At 36.9% G+C, this 19,798-nt stretch overlaps 1 protein-coding gene across 1 annotated transcript in view; it reads right to left on the bottom strand.

Moving 5' to 3' along the window:
• The window catches only part of LOC124798057 (RNA-binding protein 39), a 76,656-nt gene that overhangs the window by 37,139 nt on the left and 19,719 nt on the right, over positions 1-19,798 (bottom strand). The window contains exons 3-10 of the mRNA XM_047261285.1: positions 14,651-14,738; positions 11,638-11,788; positions 9,221-9,288; positions 8,737-8,882; positions 8,509-8,701; positions 4,052-4,169; positions 2,138-2,230; positions 1,761-2,030 (exon numbers count right to left, since the gene is read on the bottom strand). Of these exons, the coding sequence (XP_047117241.1) occupies positions 1,761-2,030; positions 2,138-2,230; positions 4,052-4,169; positions 8,509-8,701; positions 8,737-8,882; positions 9,221-9,288; positions 11,638-11,691 (942 nt within the window). The 5' untranslated portion in view covers positions 11,692-11,788; positions 14,651-14,738. The remainder of the gene's footprint in view (positions 1-1,760; positions 2,031-2,137; positions 2,231-4,051; positions 4,170-8,508; positions 8,702-8,736; positions 8,883-9,220; positions 9,289-11,637; positions 11,789-14,650; positions 14,739-19,798) is intronic.

Here is a 19,798-nt window from a genome sequence, read left to right as displayed (position 1 = left end):
AACACCACAGTGCTTTACTTAGGTATGATCATATTTGAGACTGAACACCTTTGAATTCCCCCACCCATTTAATTGTCTGAAACAGCTGGTTTTAGAGAGACATAGTTTGATGCAGACACCACAATTCAATTATTTCACTTATGTAAAAAGAATTAACAAGTTGGTGTGAAAACAGGCTATATAGCACCAGATAAATCAACGAAATTCTTCCTAAAAGGGAACAAACTTACAAATTTGGAAGCAATGATACATCAGTCAAGTCAAAATTATTAGGTCAAAATGAGTGATTAGGTGGGTTTTTGGTCAATTGACAGTCAGTATACTAGCTCTTGTTCTAAAATCATCTCTGCCCTTTTGCTAGATACGTTTATTCTTAGAAATATTAAAGCCTTGTAGCAGTATTCGTAATGCTGGTACAAGGATAACAGCTGCTATGATGGCAACCTGAATATGGTTCTAATTATTTAAAACAATAATCAAATTTTGGATTAAAGACTTTTCAACAGGCTGTTATGAAGTTCAAATAAAGAGCAAATTTGTGACAGTGAATGCGTCATGCTGATTAGCTCACTGGACCAAAAATAGTCATTACAAGCGTCATTTACTAATCATGTAATTTCACCCCTGAACTTTGTGATCGCCTAGATCCAATTATGAAGTGGACCTACAATGTTGTGCAGGTTCATTCCATACAGGTTAATCCAATTGCTGAGGTTTTGCTCACACTATTCCACCAAATGGCAAGGATGTTGATGTTGGCATTTTGCTCACTGCTCCAACATGTCCTGCAGATTTCTATTGCAAGTCGATCTAGATATAGTAGGGTGTGGGAGTGTTCAGAAAAGTAGTTACATATTCTTCCAGCCCACTGAACTTTGCTGCTGTAGTCTTGAAAAATAGGGGTTTGCAATAGCCATTGCATGGTGACCATCTCCAAATGTTCACTGCACATTTTCCCATCACGTTCTCTTGAAAACCAGTTGGAATGGACTTTCATTCACTGCCTGCAATAATTTCAATATGGTGTGAAAGTATTTTTCATTCACAAACTGTGAAACGTGTTCAGTCTCTCTGTCAGGGCCAACTTCCAACAAGAATTATGACAATGTTTGGTCACCACGTTTATTACAACACTGTTTGTAGACATGCTGTAAGTCCACTATGAAACACAAATGAATTCAGCAACTTCACACACCATATGGCTAACGGCACAGCCAAACATGATTAGACACTCTGACATGTCCTTGCATTTATCCATGTTTACAGACAATGTCTGCTTGAAGCATGTATGTCTCACGAACACTACTGACATGCTCACAGAGGCTGTGCGTGCATGGTTGAGCAAGTGACTATCGCTTAACAATTCATCTATGTGTGCACACTGGGGTAACTAATTTTTTGTCTGGACAGCTAACAATAATGATAAAACTGATACCATGCAATGAGAAAAAAATTTTAGCAATTCTATAATTAGAGAGTTTATTATTTTATGAATACTGCATATAGAATCTGAATGTTTCTTTCCATGATGTCTCAACAAATAGGCAATACAATATGTAAGTCTTTATTTATTTAATATCCTACCACCATCTTAAAATACACATTACTCAGCAGTAATAGACTTTAAATTGAAGCAAACACCTCTTTACATAATGGAAACTACTATTAATTCAGTCAATTTTTACACATTTACACAGCTCATTAAACTGCAAACAATCTTAACGTTTAGTGTGAAAATGTATGCAGTGAACTATACATACCGTCAGGAACCCATAGCCTTTCGACCTTCCTGTCTCTGGGTCTATGATCAACTGGATATTGTCAATCTTTCCAAAAGGTTCAAAAATACCGCGCAGCATATCTTCTGTAATATTAAAGTGCAGAGACCCCACATAAAGTCTCATTGGGCCACTGTTTCCTTTAGGCACAACCATATTTGGCATTGTATTGCCTGCCCTGTTTTTCTCAGCCTGAGTGTGCTGGACTATAATGGGAATACCAAGCAGCTTTTGTCCTGACAAACCAAGTGCCTAGAGAGAAACACAGTTTATCAAAGTTGCATTACTACACAAATTCCACAGTCTGAACATTTCAGCCGATTTACATAAATGCAAGACAACGTTTAAATAATACATACCAAAGGGACAGATTCAGGATCCCTGAATTCAACATAAGCTATGCCTTTAAAACGGCGAGTTTTGTTGCAAGTGATAAGCCTGACGTCTCTAACCTAGAAATGAGGAAAGTAACTGTAAGTTCTACAGATTATGAACAAAAAATAGCATTTTTCACCATTTAGTGTTTTAACTACTTCATTTAACAAGTCAAAAATATACAAATGTTAGTTCAATATAATGTGCATGAGATACAACAAACTCTCTCACACAGACAAATCACAGAACTTCATTTTCTTTAGCATATTATTTCCCCCCAAACACCACTGTAAATGTATGCTTGGGTCTACAAATATGCGTACACACACACACACACACACACACACACACACACACACACTTTTTTATAGCTAAATTCAGTTATGATTTATACATACATTTTCATGTGCATTCACACTTTTCACATCTTTGGCTGGAGAGGTGAAAGCTGTAACTAACCTGTGATACAATCAGGCTCTTTTCTCCTGCGTGGAATGTCCGAAACTCAATTTTTCTCATCCATTTCACAGCTGTTCTCAGCTCAAAGCCACACTATTGTTTGTAATCTATGGTTCACAAACAGGAGTTCTATTTTAATAAGCTTTGCAGTTAACATAGTATAGTATTTTACTGGTTTTTACTTTGTGACCCCGATAACCCCCGCAACACAAAGAAGGAATGTCTAAATTAACAAATAAAACCTTCACTTCACCTTAATGTACGTTAACAGCCCCCATTTCACAGATTTAGTGGGAACTATCATTGTAAATACAAAATTTCCACTAGAATATGCCAAACTAACTCTGTACTGTGTATCATAAAAAACAAAAAATTAAACATCATTTGCCACAAAGCATAAAACAGCCAATATTTTGTTTCTTCAATGGCCACGAGAATGGTACAAACACTCAAAATTATGAATATACTGAAATTACACAAACTTTTCTCAAAAGAATCATTCGTTAGCAGTAGAGCTAGTAGTTGGATTGTCTCCAAGATCTAAAAATCATGTTTTAGATTGGGAGCATTTCTTCCAAAATGTTCTTTGAACATGAATCGTGCACTGACTAAAATTTTCAAGCCGCCACTGCCTCTCTCCTCCTGTCTTAAGAGTCTTGAGGTGGAACAATGCCTATGGCCCAAGAACTGAAAATCTTACGCAACCCCTTTTCCAATGTTCACATTGGAGGAACGTGAGTCAACATTTCAAAACAGATGGCTCACATTTCACTGCCATTCAAACTTCATTAATATTATGAAATAAAGATTTTGCAAAACAAAGTGTCACTAGCAAAACAAGTAACCTCAAACAGTGAGTGACATTTCTAATAACACATGAAATCTTTGGAACACAACCTGCCTGTCATTCACTTCATAATTTTTAATGGCTTTGAATTTCTTTGGTTTTTCCCCTTTTCTGGTCTAACACTTAAGTCCTCTAACCGCCTCCCTGTTAGCCACCGCCCCCCCCCCCCTCCCCAGTATTTATTAACTATAACTTACTCCAGATCTGATTAACTATCATGGTCTCCTTTTATACTGCCATCTTCAGACCTAGAAGCTTCCTGTCTCTACTATTTTACTCATAGATAATATCTAGTACGAAACCAATCACTTTCCATCATTCGACTGCTATTGTTCATTCTTCGTAATTAAGTTTGCATGTTATGTAGATAAAATACAGCATTTTCTGTTGCATTAATTCTTGCATTTTTATCTGTGCGTATCTCAAATATCCCCTTTTTTTTCAATTTAAACATTGCTAAGAATTTTCCTTAGTCCTCACCTTTCGAAAACAATTTTGTGTGTCTTCAATGCTCAGGACAATAATTTATAAACAACACAACGGATTGTTTCAAAGTGATGTGTGTGTGATTATTATTACTATACATTCTTACTTTTCCAACAGATGAGAAAAATTCTTCCAGGTCTCTTGCTCTGATTCTCTGTGATAACTGCATGCAAAAGACAGTCCGTGCATCACGTTCTTCAGGAGCAAGATCATCAGTGGCACCCCTGTTAAGAAAAAATATATCTATTTACTGAAAATTCAAGTAACATTTTAGTTATTAATTAATTAGAAATGGTTCAAATGGTTCTGAGCAATATGGGACTTAACATCGGAGGTCATCAGTCCCCTAGAATTAGAACTACTTAAACCTAACTAACCTAAGGACATCACACACATCCATGCCCAAGGCAGGATTCGAACCTGCGATAGAACCACTCGACCACAGCAGTCTGCCACCCCCCCCCCCCCCCTTATACCCCTCCCCAGAGCAACAGGGGCTGAAATCTGATTACCAATGTCGGTTTGTACCACCATGAATTGTGTAGACAATCATATAAGTTACGTAAAAATCTTGTTATTAGTCCACTGGAAATACACATTATATAAAATAAAAATGTCAGTTATATTCTATACCAAAATCAGTTCGTATTGTGTGAGATATCTATAAGCAGGTTTAGCAACAATAACTATAAACAGAGCAGACAGTAACCTGAGGAAATAATACCTTATCAAATACTGTACTTTTCATTTCTATTAATCTCAAAGAGGAAACTACATCCAGGGTGTCTACATGGACAAGCAAAAATAATTCCCGGATTTTTCCCAGATTTCCCGGTTGAAAATACACTTTCTCCCGGATGAAAAAACACTTTTTCCGTGTTAAGTGAAAGTATACTTTTTCTCGACACTTATCAATCCTTTTACGGTTTATGGTTTTATACACCGCCGTAGAATTTCCCGGCACTTTAGAAAATGAAACTCAGGGGCAAAAACACGTTTTGGAAAGATCTTTGATGTGCAGCAACATACACACTGCATATTTTCGTGTTACGAAGCTATAAATTCAAATTCCACCAAACACCGCATGTTACTTTCCGAAGCATTAAAATCGAGATTGCAACGCGCTTTTGTAAGCCAGTCACAGCTCATGTCACCTGATCTCGCCAGCTGATTACAGCATTTGACACATAATGCAGTCAGCCAATAGCAAGATCACTCTTAAGTAGCGCGAACACACAAATAACAAAAATTAATGGCTTAAATTAATGTACAATTGTTGCTACAAGAAAAGCAAAGCTATCACATATAATATTGGTCTCTAAGATTAATAAGCTGCAAGAGAAGCTAAGCTTCCACACATATTGTTGATCTTTTTTGCGCGTCATGCATCACATAAATGTGTCAGTAAAATTTTATAATAACGACGTAAATGTCTAATCTTCTGGGCTCGAAATTCTTCATATGGTCGTCCCCAAAGAGCTGATTTTTAAATCAAAGTCAAACGCTCTGTGATTTAAGAATTCGTTGTACACTCTCTCACATAGTTTATCCCACATAAAAGGAAATTTACTTTGAAAGTAATGCTTTTCAAAGCAATACTTGCAATATTTTTCCGTGACCTATTAGAAAGATACGTTTCAGGAGTTGCCAGAGAGCGCCAGATAACAGGCGTCACTGCGCTTGCACAGCTACGATGACGCAGGAAGCCCGCATGTTTGTACGTGTGAAACATTAAAAGATCTTGCATTAAAACTAATCTAATGTAAAAAACAGTCACGTCACGCTCACTGGAGGCAATTTGTTGTTAAGAAGCACTGCACAGTCTTCCTAAAGCCTTTGACACAATTTGCTGTTGGCAGACACTTGTATGAGCACTGTGTTTTGTTGTATATGGCGCATTTTCTTTGAGACTTAAGTTTTATATGCGGGATAAAGTAAATTTTTTTGATAGAGTATTGGTTCTTACCAGTCAAAATGACAAAAATTTAAATGAAAACGAAAACAATGAAAAATTCCCGGAAGTCAAAAAGATTCCAGGGTTTTTCCCAGTTTTCTCCTGGATGAAAAAATTCCCGGGTTTTTCCCGGATCTCACGGTTGTCCCGGGATGTAGACACCCTGTACATCATAATTATCTAAATAGAACGTGGAAAATTAAGGGTTCAACTGCATTATCTGTTTAAGGTTGTCCAAATTGGCTGATGTGTATGAGAGAACAGAAAGAATGATGGCAGGTGAAATACTTTCAACAAGAATTGTAAAAAAACATTTAACACAGTCAATGAGCCATGAGAATGTTCATACAAGTTCTAAAAGATATTTGACCGTGATAAAATTTATACTGCTGTGAGATATATGTTTAGCCCTTTCTTTGTCAAGGTGATTGTTTTATCTGTGAAACTTCATATTTATTATGGATATACAAGAGCCTTTGATACTAACCATTGACTTTGACCAATGACATCACAAAAAGGACCAAAATACAACACAAATATGAGGGGGGGGGGGGAGGGGGGTTGATATGGGGGAGGAGACCAAACAGTGAAGTCATCGGTCTCATCGGATTAGGGAAGGAAGTCGGCCGTGCCCTTTCAAAGGAACCATCACGGCATTTGCCTGAAGTGATTTAGGGAAATCACGGAAAACCTAAATTAGGATGGCCGGACGCGGGATTGAACCGTCGTCGTCCTGAAAGCGAGTCCAGTGTGCTAACCACTGCGCCACCTTGCTCGGTCAACACAAACATGATTTCAAAATGACAACCAATGACATTACCCACTGTCAAGATGCCAAAATCTTGACATCAAATTTAGAATTGTAGAAATTCTTAATAATAAATGCTGAAGCTAATGGGACAACCACCAGTGATTGGGGGGTTCTGAGTGGGGACAAACTAAAATAACAGCCACAAAATCATGGTAATAGCAAAATATACAAAATGACACAACCAGAGAAACATAAAATGGGTGGTTTCAAAGATGCCAAAAGCATTAAACTAGCATGATCTAACTTTAGTATGTATTAAAACCGTCAGTTGACTTTTATAGTTCAACATAAAAAAAACACAGAACCTATACAAGCAGACACAAGAAAAAACTAAAAGCAATATAAAATGCCAAAAAGTGACACCAATACACATGGCCAAAAGTAATGTGAAGTAACAAAGCACAGTGTGTAATACAACACCTGACTACAAAGCTCAATTTAAAATGCTAATACCAATACAAAAAGCCAAAAACATAAAACAATACAAAACATCAAGAAGCAATATCAATGCGCATAGCCAAAAATTGTGGCAATCAACAAAACATTGTATCAAAAGGAAGCAAAGTGTTAATAAAAGGTAACATCACCATAACACAAAATTGAGCCTTGATCTCTCAAAATAAGTAGTACACTAAGCAAGATTTTTATATTCAAAAGCAAAATGTATTCGTAAATAATTCCAAATTCATGTAAATTGTAGTAACTGTTTTCACCCATTACTATGACAACCAAATAGAAAGTTTAATATCAAAATTAAGATTGCGAAAACAAAATGACGGAAGCATTTGTTGGAAAACAAAGGATATGACTGAAAATTCCTGATAAATGATCCTGGACAAGAAACATGAAAATTAAATGCATTACTTATTACTGTAACTAGGTGTTTGCACATGCAAACCAATTAATTGACATTACTGAATGAATGTCAAATATTCAATGGGAATAAAGAAACTGGTTGAGGGGTATAAATGACTTCTTATACAACCCTTAACTGTACATTCACACTAGTATTTTCATCACTGAACTACACAGATTATTAATTTCAAAGTTAACATCCCCACTTCAGAGCACACTGTAGGTAACTAACTCATAGTTGAGACTGCAGTCTTTTCAACCTATTGTCTGTAGATCCTAAGTTGTACAACTCTTTGGAAGTTACGTTTGGGCATAGCCTTCTAATTACATGTGCTGAATTGCATGCTTCATACCGGCAAAAGAGCAGCCCTAATAATGTGGGCTTGTTACAGCTGCTGTGCACTTTTACTGCAACCCAAACTTGTAAGGTGACTTTATATAATTTATCTCTTTGACAGCGCCTCAGTGTTGGCACAGCTCTATAGATGACTACTGTTTTTAATCATGTAACTTCAGTACCACCAGCAATCTTTTCACTTCAGCTGAAAGCTGACTAAAGTTATACCAGCTAGTCAGGGCTCTTCATTAGCTTTACAAAAATACAGCTGTGTAATCAAATTAAGCACTTTTCCTTTACTTCTTGAAAAGTGGAGATCAAGACTATTAAATAAGATTACAGATGCCCTTAAAGTGAGTAACATCAGCTTAAGATTATGCTGAGTAGTATTTAATTGATATTTATGTATAATCACGTGTTGTCAGTTAAATAGGCATTGTTTACTCTACTTGTCCCCTCCTCTCTCACTTCATTATTCTAATCCCAATGGATGTATGCCACCTTAGTGAACATTACTACACACGTTCAAAAGCAATATCAAATCAATGAAAGCAACATCTATTTTGCAACATATTACAGGTATATAGAGAAAAAAACTTTACTTACAATCCTAGTGGTGAGACTCCTTTTCTGAAAGGGTACTTGTCTCTTGCACGAGGAAGCACAATAGGTGACAAAGATCTTTTCCGCCTTTCTCGTTCCCTTTCCCTCTCCTTTTCCCTCTCTCGTTCTCGTTCTCTCTCCCTTTCCTTCTCCTTTTCCTTTTCCCTTTCACGTTCACGTTCGCCGGTCACGAGACCTGTCCCTCCTCCTATGGTGATCTCTGTCCTTTGCTCCTCCTCCTTTCTTTGTCATGGCGATCTCGGTCCCTGCTGCGTCTCTTCTCATGGTCCCGGTGATGGTCACGGTGGCGATCTCTAGACCGGCTCCGATGACGTCCTTTATCACGGGACCTACTGCGACTCCGATGTTTGCTTTTCCTGCATAATGTAAATCATATTATTTAGTGGCTGAATGAACGTGTTCTCCAACACAACTAAACAAAGGGTGACGTGAAGAGTTCTAACACACTAAAAGAGATCTGTGAAAGCTGATCAGAAACCTAATTAAAGAAAGAAACTTCTTTTGAGATACCTCGCGCTTAAAACTGCATCACATCCATACTCACCAACAAAAATTATTAATTCACTGGAATGTACTCTGAACAGTATTCTATAACAAACAGAACAATAGTCATCACTTACTTTTGTGACATGTTACACCAGTAAAGAGTTAATGTAACACTAAATTTTCTGTAACATATATTACTAGACCTTACCCTGATGATCGATGACTGCTTGATGTGCCATTTTCCTTCACTGTTGTTTTGTTGCTCCCAGCGTCATCCTAGGAAACAGCAGCACACAAAGTGTTGGTAATCCCCGCAACCAGCCATCACGTTGAAGGGAAAAAGGAAGAAAAACATCGGAGTTCCATTAATATTTTACCTCCAATCCAACGTCATTAAAACTACATTAAAAGGCTGGTTCCTCTTCTTTCCCCAGGGTTGTTGAGCCAGCTTGCTAAACATACTGGAGGTGATTAGTGCCCCAAAGCCTGGACGGGGAACAATTAGTAACAGTAAGGGAAAAAAAACCATTAACATTTATATTCAGTCCTATCAAGTCCAACATTACTTACCTACACTATAATTCCAAGTGCTGCACCATTTACAGTACCATACTCTTAATTCTGTAAAGATAGAGCTTGTGAAAGGTCTTTTTCGAAAAATGGAACTTCTGAGAGAAATTATGAATTTACATTCAAATTAATCAAATACTTGCCTAATAAGCAGATTTAGACAGGTCTGGTAAACTTAGAAGTTATAACACTCTCGAAACCAATTCTCTGTTTTAAAACAAAACTGCAAAAGAATGTGGGTATTAGAATGTAAAATTGGAAATGCAATTGATTAGAATTATTATTGAAACGCTGTCGTAAGGACCACTTCTATGTTTAATCACTGTGAGGTCATCAATTTTAAGAATATAAGAGTCCTGTATCAACCTTGAGCCACTTCTTGTGCATAATAAAAGGAACTGCAGTAAGGGCCTGCTCCTGGGAGGGGGGGCAAACACACATTCAAAATCTGAAAGGGGGGACTACCTTAACTTTTGTGCTTTCAGAAAGTCTACAGCAATTTTCACAATGAAAAGGATTCTCTCAAAAATAAACTGAAAATCTACACTAAATTAAATACAGCCAATATACTAATTTTTTCTGTGGTTTCTTGCTCTTTCCAACTAACTCTACAAGTTTCCGGTGAGTAACTAAAATTATGAATACTATGATTGTAAAAGAATACTTTTAACACACCCTAATGTGACAGTGGCTTGAATCTACAAACCCTAAACCATAAGGAAATCCAAGAATATATCAATAAGATGTTACAGTAACAATGTGGATTAATAGAGATGGAAAGATTTAACTGAAAATTGTAACACTACATGAAATGCAGCAAAAAGCTTCTGAAGCAATATGAACTTCTGTTACAGGTACCTTTTCTGTTACAGGTACCTTTTCTGTTACAGGTACCTTACTGGGGGGGGGGGGGGGGGGGGGGAGGAGGACTGCAGTAGAGATTTAACAGTTGAGACATTGCCTATGATTTAGATACTTCAGTCCCGAAGGTGTTTGTTCACTCCTAAAACTGTTCCTTTTAGGACATAACTGCAGACAACTTAAACCCTGCTTTTGCTACTACTTCCCTAATTTGACAAAAAAACTGGCATGTATTGCACGCTGATTTTTTGCTACATAAATTCAACTTCTGGAGGGTATTATAACCACCACATTATGTCAACTTGTAATCAATAATTTTCTTCCTTTGATTAATACAACAATAACCAAGAGCTGTACTGGAGAAATTTAGTTTTCAAATATGTTTTACAAAAATAATACTTGGATAACAGCCCCCAGGTGATTTTTCATTCTTTGGTGTCATGCCAGTAGAAAAAAAAGGGGCTAACTATCAGGAGAACAGTATGAATGGCAGCACTGAATGCTACTGTCACCTCACTTTTTGACACATGGAGAAACTATTTACTTGCCACATTCAGTGGGACTACTGGGGTAGACATATAATTGTGAGCCAATTACAGTTCCATTTTTCATAACTTGATACCCCTTTCCAGAAGTACCACACACATTGGCTTCATCAATGCTCCTATAAGTAACACAAGAAGAAATCATGGCATACATCCTCTCTCAAGAGGGATTTAACAGGAGGTGTAAAATATGCAACTCTTGTGTAAAATGTCAATCAGACCAATGCATCAAAACAAGTACACAGCAGAAGCTAACAAAACCAAGTTCTCAATTATGCCCAAACTAATTTAGTTTCAAATGCCACAAGCCTTCTAGATTTTGCTAAAAAATGTGTGAACTTTTAAAATGGATCTTACGTAAGAATGTCTTCTATAAGATACACCTAACTATATCTCAATTCATTTTTCTTGAATTAAATATACTGCAGCCAGGTTATGGAACCAATACTAAGTCTCAAGTAAACAAAAATGGCAAACTCAGCACAACATTTAACTTTAATAATTCATGAACTGTTATAAAAGTACCTAAGTCTTTAAAGACAGTACATGAGAAATTTTAGGCACAAATCCTACAAATGTTCACAGCTGAAAAGACTATTCCACAAACATCCACAGACACATACAATCCATACATGCAAATAATTTGTACCGCTTTCACTGTATGCCAAAATGTGATTACACATTTTAGTGAAACTGGAAGCATTTAAACAAGGCTTTTACATCCACTGTTTCCTGGAATCAGTCTTGATCCACCGAAGAATCGCCTCTTGGATAAGAGTCGCATACTCATCTTGGGGACCCTGGGGTGACAGAAGGGGATAAATTCAGAAACCTTACTATATACAGAAATTCTACAAAACTCATAACTGTTGAACCGAAATTCATTTATGTAGTTATAGGTAATATACCTATATAAACTCTTTAATTAGTTTACTGCATAGCATATGTAACAAACAAGTGACATGAGCTGCTCTAAAGAGCTTACAGTTTTAAAAGCTTTTCTTGAAATTGCCACAAACTAAACAAAACTATGTGTATTAGGTTACTCAAAGAAAAGAGCTTAACACACAAAATGAATTGGAGAAGCAGGCAATATATTAATAATACATTTCAAATACAGCGAAATGATACAAACTTAAAGGTAGGGAACTGACTCTTGAGAGATGACCTATGACATGGGCATTTCTGACCATTTACACATATTTAGATTCAAAAGCACAGATAAGAGTTAAATCACGGAAGAGTTGAGATTTACATCTCATGCACAAGGAGGACATTCTCTGATTAGACAAGAATGAAAAAGAAAATCAGTTGTGGCCTTGTTAAAGGAACCACCCTAACATTCACTTCATGTATTTCAAGGAAAATGAGAACCTAGTCAGAGTGGAACACCAGAAAAAGAAATATGAAAAAACATATGCAGCGAATTCAGTGACAACCCATATCAGATCACTTTCTCATGGAACTGGTCTACATAATGTTCCACAATTGCTTTAAAAAGCATTCAAATGTAAAAATTATTTTGAAACATATCCAATTTTGCTACAAATTTAGGCAAGGTTGTTAAAATTGCTTTCAAATTATTCTTGAAACTTTGTAAGATAGCCCAGTGATCAAAGCCAACTTTACACTTTCCAATAATATAACTTGGTTTAACATATCCAGCCACTACCACTAAAACAATAATAAATGGTGCCTCTGTCCATCATCATCATCATCATCATCATCATCATCATCATGTTTCAATAATTCAAAATGCAACTATTGGTCACTCCTAATTCCCTGTCTATACTGTTATTCAGAACAGGGCTGACTTTCTGCACCCAAACCATAGATTTGGTACCAACAACTTACAATAATTCTAACAGAACTACACAGTAACCTTTCCTAAGTGAGTACCTGAAGGTAGCTCACTATGGTATTTCTCTGTACACTCAAAATTAGACCTGTGATGCACAAGAGATTACAGAACTTTCATCACAAATGATTATGTTGCTTCAGCTTTACAATTGTATTCTATACAACTACCAATACTGAAGCAGGGAAGGAACTATAATGGTAACTACTTCACCAGACTTCTGCAATGTCCAGTTTAGTTTATCAATGCCTAAATTATTATCAAGGCAATAAAAATACAAAGGTCAAAACAATTAGGGGATGTGAATAGCTTACATTGTTTCACAACTGCGTGGCTCCAATGACACTACTGATGAACTTATGAGGGACATTATGCAATCCCTCAAGAACCACCTTCAGTTCTGCAACAGCCATGGGAAGTGTAGGCTTAATTACAGTAAGTCTTGCAGGCAAAATCAAAATATATTCAATAAGATTCAGGACCAGGTAGAATGCTGGAACTAATTGAGTCAATTCCTCGACTCTTAGTAGGCCACCAACCAATTGTATGGTGAGCAAGAAGGTCAATAAAATGGAGATAATCACCAATGTCACCACCACAAAACAAATCAAAATGTTGTAACATTCTATACTACTACTCTCAAGACTTCAATATTTTTTTTTTGGTGAACTGGAGATTTGTGCTGTCTGCAAACTATTACATGAAGCTGTTTCAAAGCGGAAACAACTAACTGGCTGTTGGTGTTCACAGACAATCTGTTCCCGATTTTCAAATACATTTCATGGCTCGAAAACAGATTCACAGATGAAAAAAATTACACTTTTTAACACTTAAACGAAATATTCTATCTCACATTGACTGCTCAAGTGCTATCCTGTCAGTTTCTAAGATTCTAATATATTATACTGGAGCACCAATGCATGTACAAAAGTTTTCATCCAATCTGTCCAAACGAGCTTCCTTTCCCTTGTCCATGAGCAATAATTTTAAATTAACACCTTAACTAATCATTATTACTATTGACATTTTCATTGTTTTCTAATGTTTCATGACTGTGCAGCAATTTTATAATGAACCACTTCAATTTTTTTAATGTATAAAAGAGCAACTCCCCCTAAATATACTACACGATACTATTGTCAGGCTGCATCAAGCTGACTTGACTCCCTAACTGTTTGGATCAGTGTGATATTGAAGTGAATAAATATATTAACTATCACCAAATATATGATAAAATCTCAAGAAGTGTGATTAGCCTGCAAATATTATTAAGAACTAGAATGACAAAGTTCACTGTATGAAAACACAAAGCTGTTGTTTCACTGTATAAAGATAATTTTACAATTCCTGTGACTTGAGAAGCTTGTCTCAAAATACACACTGTATATGAAGGGTCCCAGTAACAACTGATAGGACGTAGTTCCAGATCATAACTAATGTATAAAAATTTACTGGGCAAACTATGCAACCAAGAATATGTTTGTGTAAATCTCATTTTTGGCCAATAACTTTACATACAATGACCAAACTGATTGTGTGTATCACTGTCATTATTGATCATACTCTGTAATTACAACAGATAATCAGTTTTTTCTGCCCACATAATCAACCATGTCTGTTACATATACTATGCCCCAGTACGGAACTGCCAAAAGCTAACTTTAATCTCACTGAAATTGCATTACTGCACAGGGTTAACATATCACCATTATAAGTCAATTTTACTGCCCAAAATGCAAGTGTTTCCATAACTGATAGTCATTCAAAATTAATATTTAATAAAGTATGCAGAAAAAGCAGATACCTAACTAAATTTTTGTTGTACCTCTGTGCTTTGGGCCCCTGCCCGGAGCTGAGGCTCGGATCTGAGCCAAGCTGTGACATGTAAGGGTCTACAAGATACAGAAATGGAGGAGCCTGTCAGTGACACATTTAGATGGCATTCAATAAAACAAAACAAAGATTCAAGAGAATGGCTAACACTGCATGAGAAACGATAATAGGAATATACATAGTCATACCTTCCATACTTTCACAATTAAGTTCAATTAATTTTGAAGTACACAACTAGCATACAATGAAAGCCATTCTCTTATTCATGACATACAAAATGTAAGAAGCATAAAAAATTGTATTCTAGAATTCCAAGATTTTCAGTCTGACATTTTTTAATTTGTCTTAACTAAACGTACTGATGCTTTTCCATAAATATATGACACTGCTGACTTTCTCTTTCAAAACACAGGATGTTACCGAGTTCGCGCACACAGGCGGTGCAGTCTGAGGCACCTTGCCACGGTTCGCACGGCTCCCTCTGTCGAGGGTTCAAGTCCTCCCTCGGGCATGCATGTGTGTGTTGTCCTTAGCATAAGTTAGATTAAGTAGTGCGAAAGCCTAGGGACTGATGAACTCAGCAGTTTGCTCCCATAGGAACCTATCACCACCAACATTTTATACGCACGCACAATCACCGGAACTTCTCAGAGCGCAAACAATGGAGTTATCTGCAACTATCCAGCTCTTAGATTAGAACTCCAGTAAGCTGAGTACTGAACGAAGTTGGCCAAAAACAATGTAAACCTCAACAGTGACAATTAACTAAATAGAACTGTATTTTATGATTTGTATCAGTACCAATAATGCATACAGTTACTCCCTACACCAGCACAAAAATAAGGACCATAATCTTTGAATACAAGCTGATACTTCACTATATGGTGAGAATACAACCAATTCTTGTTATGTGGTAACTGTGCCATCATAAACTTCTTAAAAAAAGTGATGAATCATGAAGTAACTATCCAAATGGAACAGGAATTTTCAGATGTGGTACACATGTGCAGAGAAACAAAGGAAAAATTGGAAAATTTATACAAGAAAAAGGTATTGAGCATGTCCGTTACTTGTTGGTAAACTTCTGACCCGTATACAAGCAGTTATTTAACTTGGCATCGATTGACAAAGAGTTGTTGGCTATCCTCCTGAGGGATATCATGCCAAATTCTTTCCAATTGACACTTTAAATCATCAAAATCCCAAGACGGTTGGAAGGCCTTGCCCATAATGCTCCAAACATTCTCAACTGAGGAGAGATCCAGTTACTTTGCTGACCAAGGCAGGGTTTGTAAGCATGAAGACAAGCAGTAGAAACTGTCGCCTTGTGTGGTCGGGCATTATCTTTCTGAAACGTGAGCCCAGAATTCTTGCCCTGCAAGGCAACAAAACAATGGATAGAATATTGTAGTCGTACCGCTGTGCTGTACGGGTGCCACAGATGACAACCACACGGGTTCTACTGTGGAAAGCAATGGAACTCAAGACCATCACTCCTCACTGTCAGGCCATATGGTAGGCAAAAGTCAGGTTGGTATCCCACTGCCATCCGGAACGTCTCCATAAACATCTTCAGTCTGGAATCTTATTGACTGGAGTAGACTTTTCTTCAGTGGTGAGTCCCTCTTTGAACTGAACCCTGATGACCAGCGAAGATGTGACTGGAGACGCACCAGACAGTGGTGGGAAATCAGCCTGCCTGTCGTCTGTCATGCGGCCTAACAAAGAGTGAATGTCTGGCACACAATTTCTATTCGTAGCAAGACCCCTTGGTTGTCATCCACACCACCTTTGCAGCACATCTGTATGCCAATGATATTCTACACCCCATTTTGTTGTCCCTTATGGTAAGACATCCTGGTCTTGTCTTACATTTCAGAAAGAAAATTCCTGCCCGCATGTGGCGATAGTTTCTACTGCTTGTCTTCACACTTGCCAAACCCTACCTTGGCCAGCAAGGTTACTGGATCTTTCCCAAATTGGAAACATTTGGAGCATTATGGGCAGGGCCTTCCAAGCATCTTTGGATTTTGACAATATCCATGTCAGTTTGACAGAATTTGGCATGATATCTTCCTGAAACTCTTTCTCAAGAATAAATCATCCAATTTTCCCGACATAGTAATTATTTGATTGTCTCTACATGTACACCACACATGCCGATTTCTGATCATGTCCGGCAATTTCTCCATGGTTTGTCATCTTTTTTTCTGTCTTTGGGTTAGAAAGGTAACCACATCAATATTTCAACAGACGTTAAAAATTATTAACACAGTTTTGAAGATAAATGGTTCAAAATCAGCAACACTATTACAATTTACTAGTAAGTAAGCCACATTTTCCATCTTTAGTGTTTTCCTGTATGTTTTGAGTATATTTGCTTATATTCTGATGAAGCTTATTGAGAGCATTCTCACACCCTACAAGCATTTCCTCGTTCAGCTCTCTACACATGCAACCAAATAGTTTGTGTGAATGGCTCATGAAGAAAATATAAATTCTTTGGTACTTAACAGTCCTCAAATGACAGGAAGTATTGTGCACATTTATTGAAATTGGCTGACACATACTGAGGGGAAAATCTAGAATATGCATCCAATAGGCATAAGAAACTGTTGTACCACATTTTATCATTAGAGCATATGGCTCTTTAACTGGTAACTATAACCCTCAGCAACACCAAAGAGTATACAGAGCAAATAAATCAGGAGAAAAGAGGAAAGATACAGCATCAAAAATGGCAAATAATCATAGAAGAACAATTGCTTTTTCACAAGTTCTAGGAATTAATTGTAATTAAGAAGAAGTCTCTCTTGCTAACAAATATAAACCACATGCAAGGTTAAAGCGTATTTTAGGAGCAGCTAGTCATCAGAGTTTTCACAAATGTCACTGCACCTAAACACAGAACTAACATGGTTTGAACCAAATATTCAGTAGCATAGCAGTACATTCATAACAATGAACTATATTTGAAATCCATTTCAGGACAACTCAATTGAATAATAAAAGATCACCATTTAGCTTTTATATTTAGGTTTATATTACACTGTAAATAATACTGATTACTAATGCATCTTTTGCGATATCAATAACAGTCATCAACAGGATGCCTTGAATATGAGCACACTACAAAGAAAAAGGTGTCTGGATTGGCTTTTTACAGTGATTCTGTGGATCAACTACAGGACATACATCGATAAAGTTATTGAGAATCCAAAATCGGGTAGCAAATGTGCAATTGAAAAACCAAAAGGCTACATTTCTTCTCTTGAAGTTTTATAATAGATATCTAGCTGTGTGCCCAATTCATCATGAAGTTTTGCATTACCATTGACATGTGTAGTTTGCATTGTTTATCAAAAACCCCATTACTTTAGTGACCATAGGAGCCATAGCTAACATTTTTGTGACAATTTCATTTTTTAGGATGATAAGCTGTGAGCAGACTGTGCACACTTCACAAATACATTCCCTGAGGAAGTAAAGATTAACAAAATGAAATGTACTGCAGTATATACAATTATCAAGCTGGCTAAACATGTTTGAAACTTGGTGTGCATTTTCGATGGAATTCTCCTCACACACTGGATGACCTCAGGACGGACACCATCTAAGAGTGGGTAAGGCCTAAACAGGAATGTCTGTACGATCTTGTCAACAGCATGTCAAGGAGGATCAAAGCATGTTAAATGCTTGGGATGGAGCACTATGGTAGTGGAAATTACATTGTAGCATATTTTGATTACAAAGCTGTCAACATTTTAGCAAACTGTCTACTTTTTGGTGTTTATATTTACTGTATTTTTTTAAAGTTTTGTACAGCTTAATTTTTTTATTTCCTACTCCCTTCAATCAAAGCCAACACATCTAGATACTGAGATGGCAGAAAACTATTTTTGAGCAGTGTAGATGTAGCGAGGAAATAAACTGTGTCATAAGAACTGCAAAGGTTTCTGTAGGCATTTCCAAACTGAATAAAAACCCTTTTCCATTTGCCTGTAAACCACACAAAATATCTCTCTCTCTCTCTCTCTCTATCTCTCTCTCTCTCTCTCTCTCTCTCTCTAGGGAGACTGTGACATTGTGAACTGTAGAGCAGCAAAGGGCTAGATTAGTTTAAAAGGTGACTAGCTGTGCGTTGGTAAGCGTCCACTGTGGTCTGATTTTTCAAGTTTTTAATATCTTTGAAGGTGTTTATAAAGAGAACACCCCGCTCAAAACCCCCACATTTCCACAGGATCTCATACGTTCACAGTTAAAGCACACACAACTGCACGACAACCTAGTAACCAAAGTGGCCGACAAGTTGTATCATACTTTTCAATACTTACAGTTTTCATTTTATGGCGTAGTTGTCTATTGTATTACTTTACTAAATAGCCACAAGGTTTTTCTTCAACCATCAAGAAAACAATCCTGCAATCACTATTTGCAAGACTTTTCTTGTCCCATTGGTCATGTACAATTACGTGTACTGGTGTACGAAATCATCCCAGGAACATATTAATATTTAATAATACATTTAAATCAGTTTAACAAAATTGCTCCACAATCATTCTTTCTGTGCTAGAGGTATGTCCACTACAGGGTTGTGCACAATTTTTCTTTCTAGTATCATATTTGTGTGTATCACGAAGGCTCTGAAGTTCACTTGTAAATCTACTCACCGCCAAGTGTGACCATTATTTCTCAATCTAAATTAATACTATGCCATCCAACATTACGGTTTGCCAAGAAGGGAAAGTAAACAACGGTAAAAAGCAAAGTGCTCCAAAGTTGCAAAATGTTGCAGATCCTACAAATGTTGAGGAAGATTCACCAAAACTAGCATGATGAACTTACCAACGTTTGAAATATTAAGAAATGTACTAGCCACTGAAATTTGGCATCTTCACCTAAAATACGAGTGCAAATCCTCAGCCAGACTTTGCAATCCCTCTATTACACTAATTGAACACACTTCCAAAATGTCGCACACCAATAATAGTGTCCAGTTTAGAGGCGAAGCAGAAAGAATTATCTCACATTTGTGGCAAGAAGGACTTTCACAATAATGTAGTTTCCTTTACCACCTATTACTTACAGTATCTTACTTCTGGTTACCACCTCTCAGAAT

The sequence above is a fragment of the Schistocerca piceifrons genome, chromosome 5 (genome assembly GCF_021461385.2).
Source record: "Schistocerca piceifrons isolate TAMUIC-IGC-003096 chromosome 5, iqSchPice1.1, whole genome shotgun sequence".
Classification (NCBI taxonomy): domain Eukaryota; kingdom Metazoa; phylum Arthropoda; class Insecta; order Orthoptera; family Acrididae; genus Schistocerca; species Schistocerca piceifrons.
The sequence above is the reverse complement of the archived record's forward strand: the minus strand, read 5'-3'. Positions and strand labels throughout refer to the sequence as shown.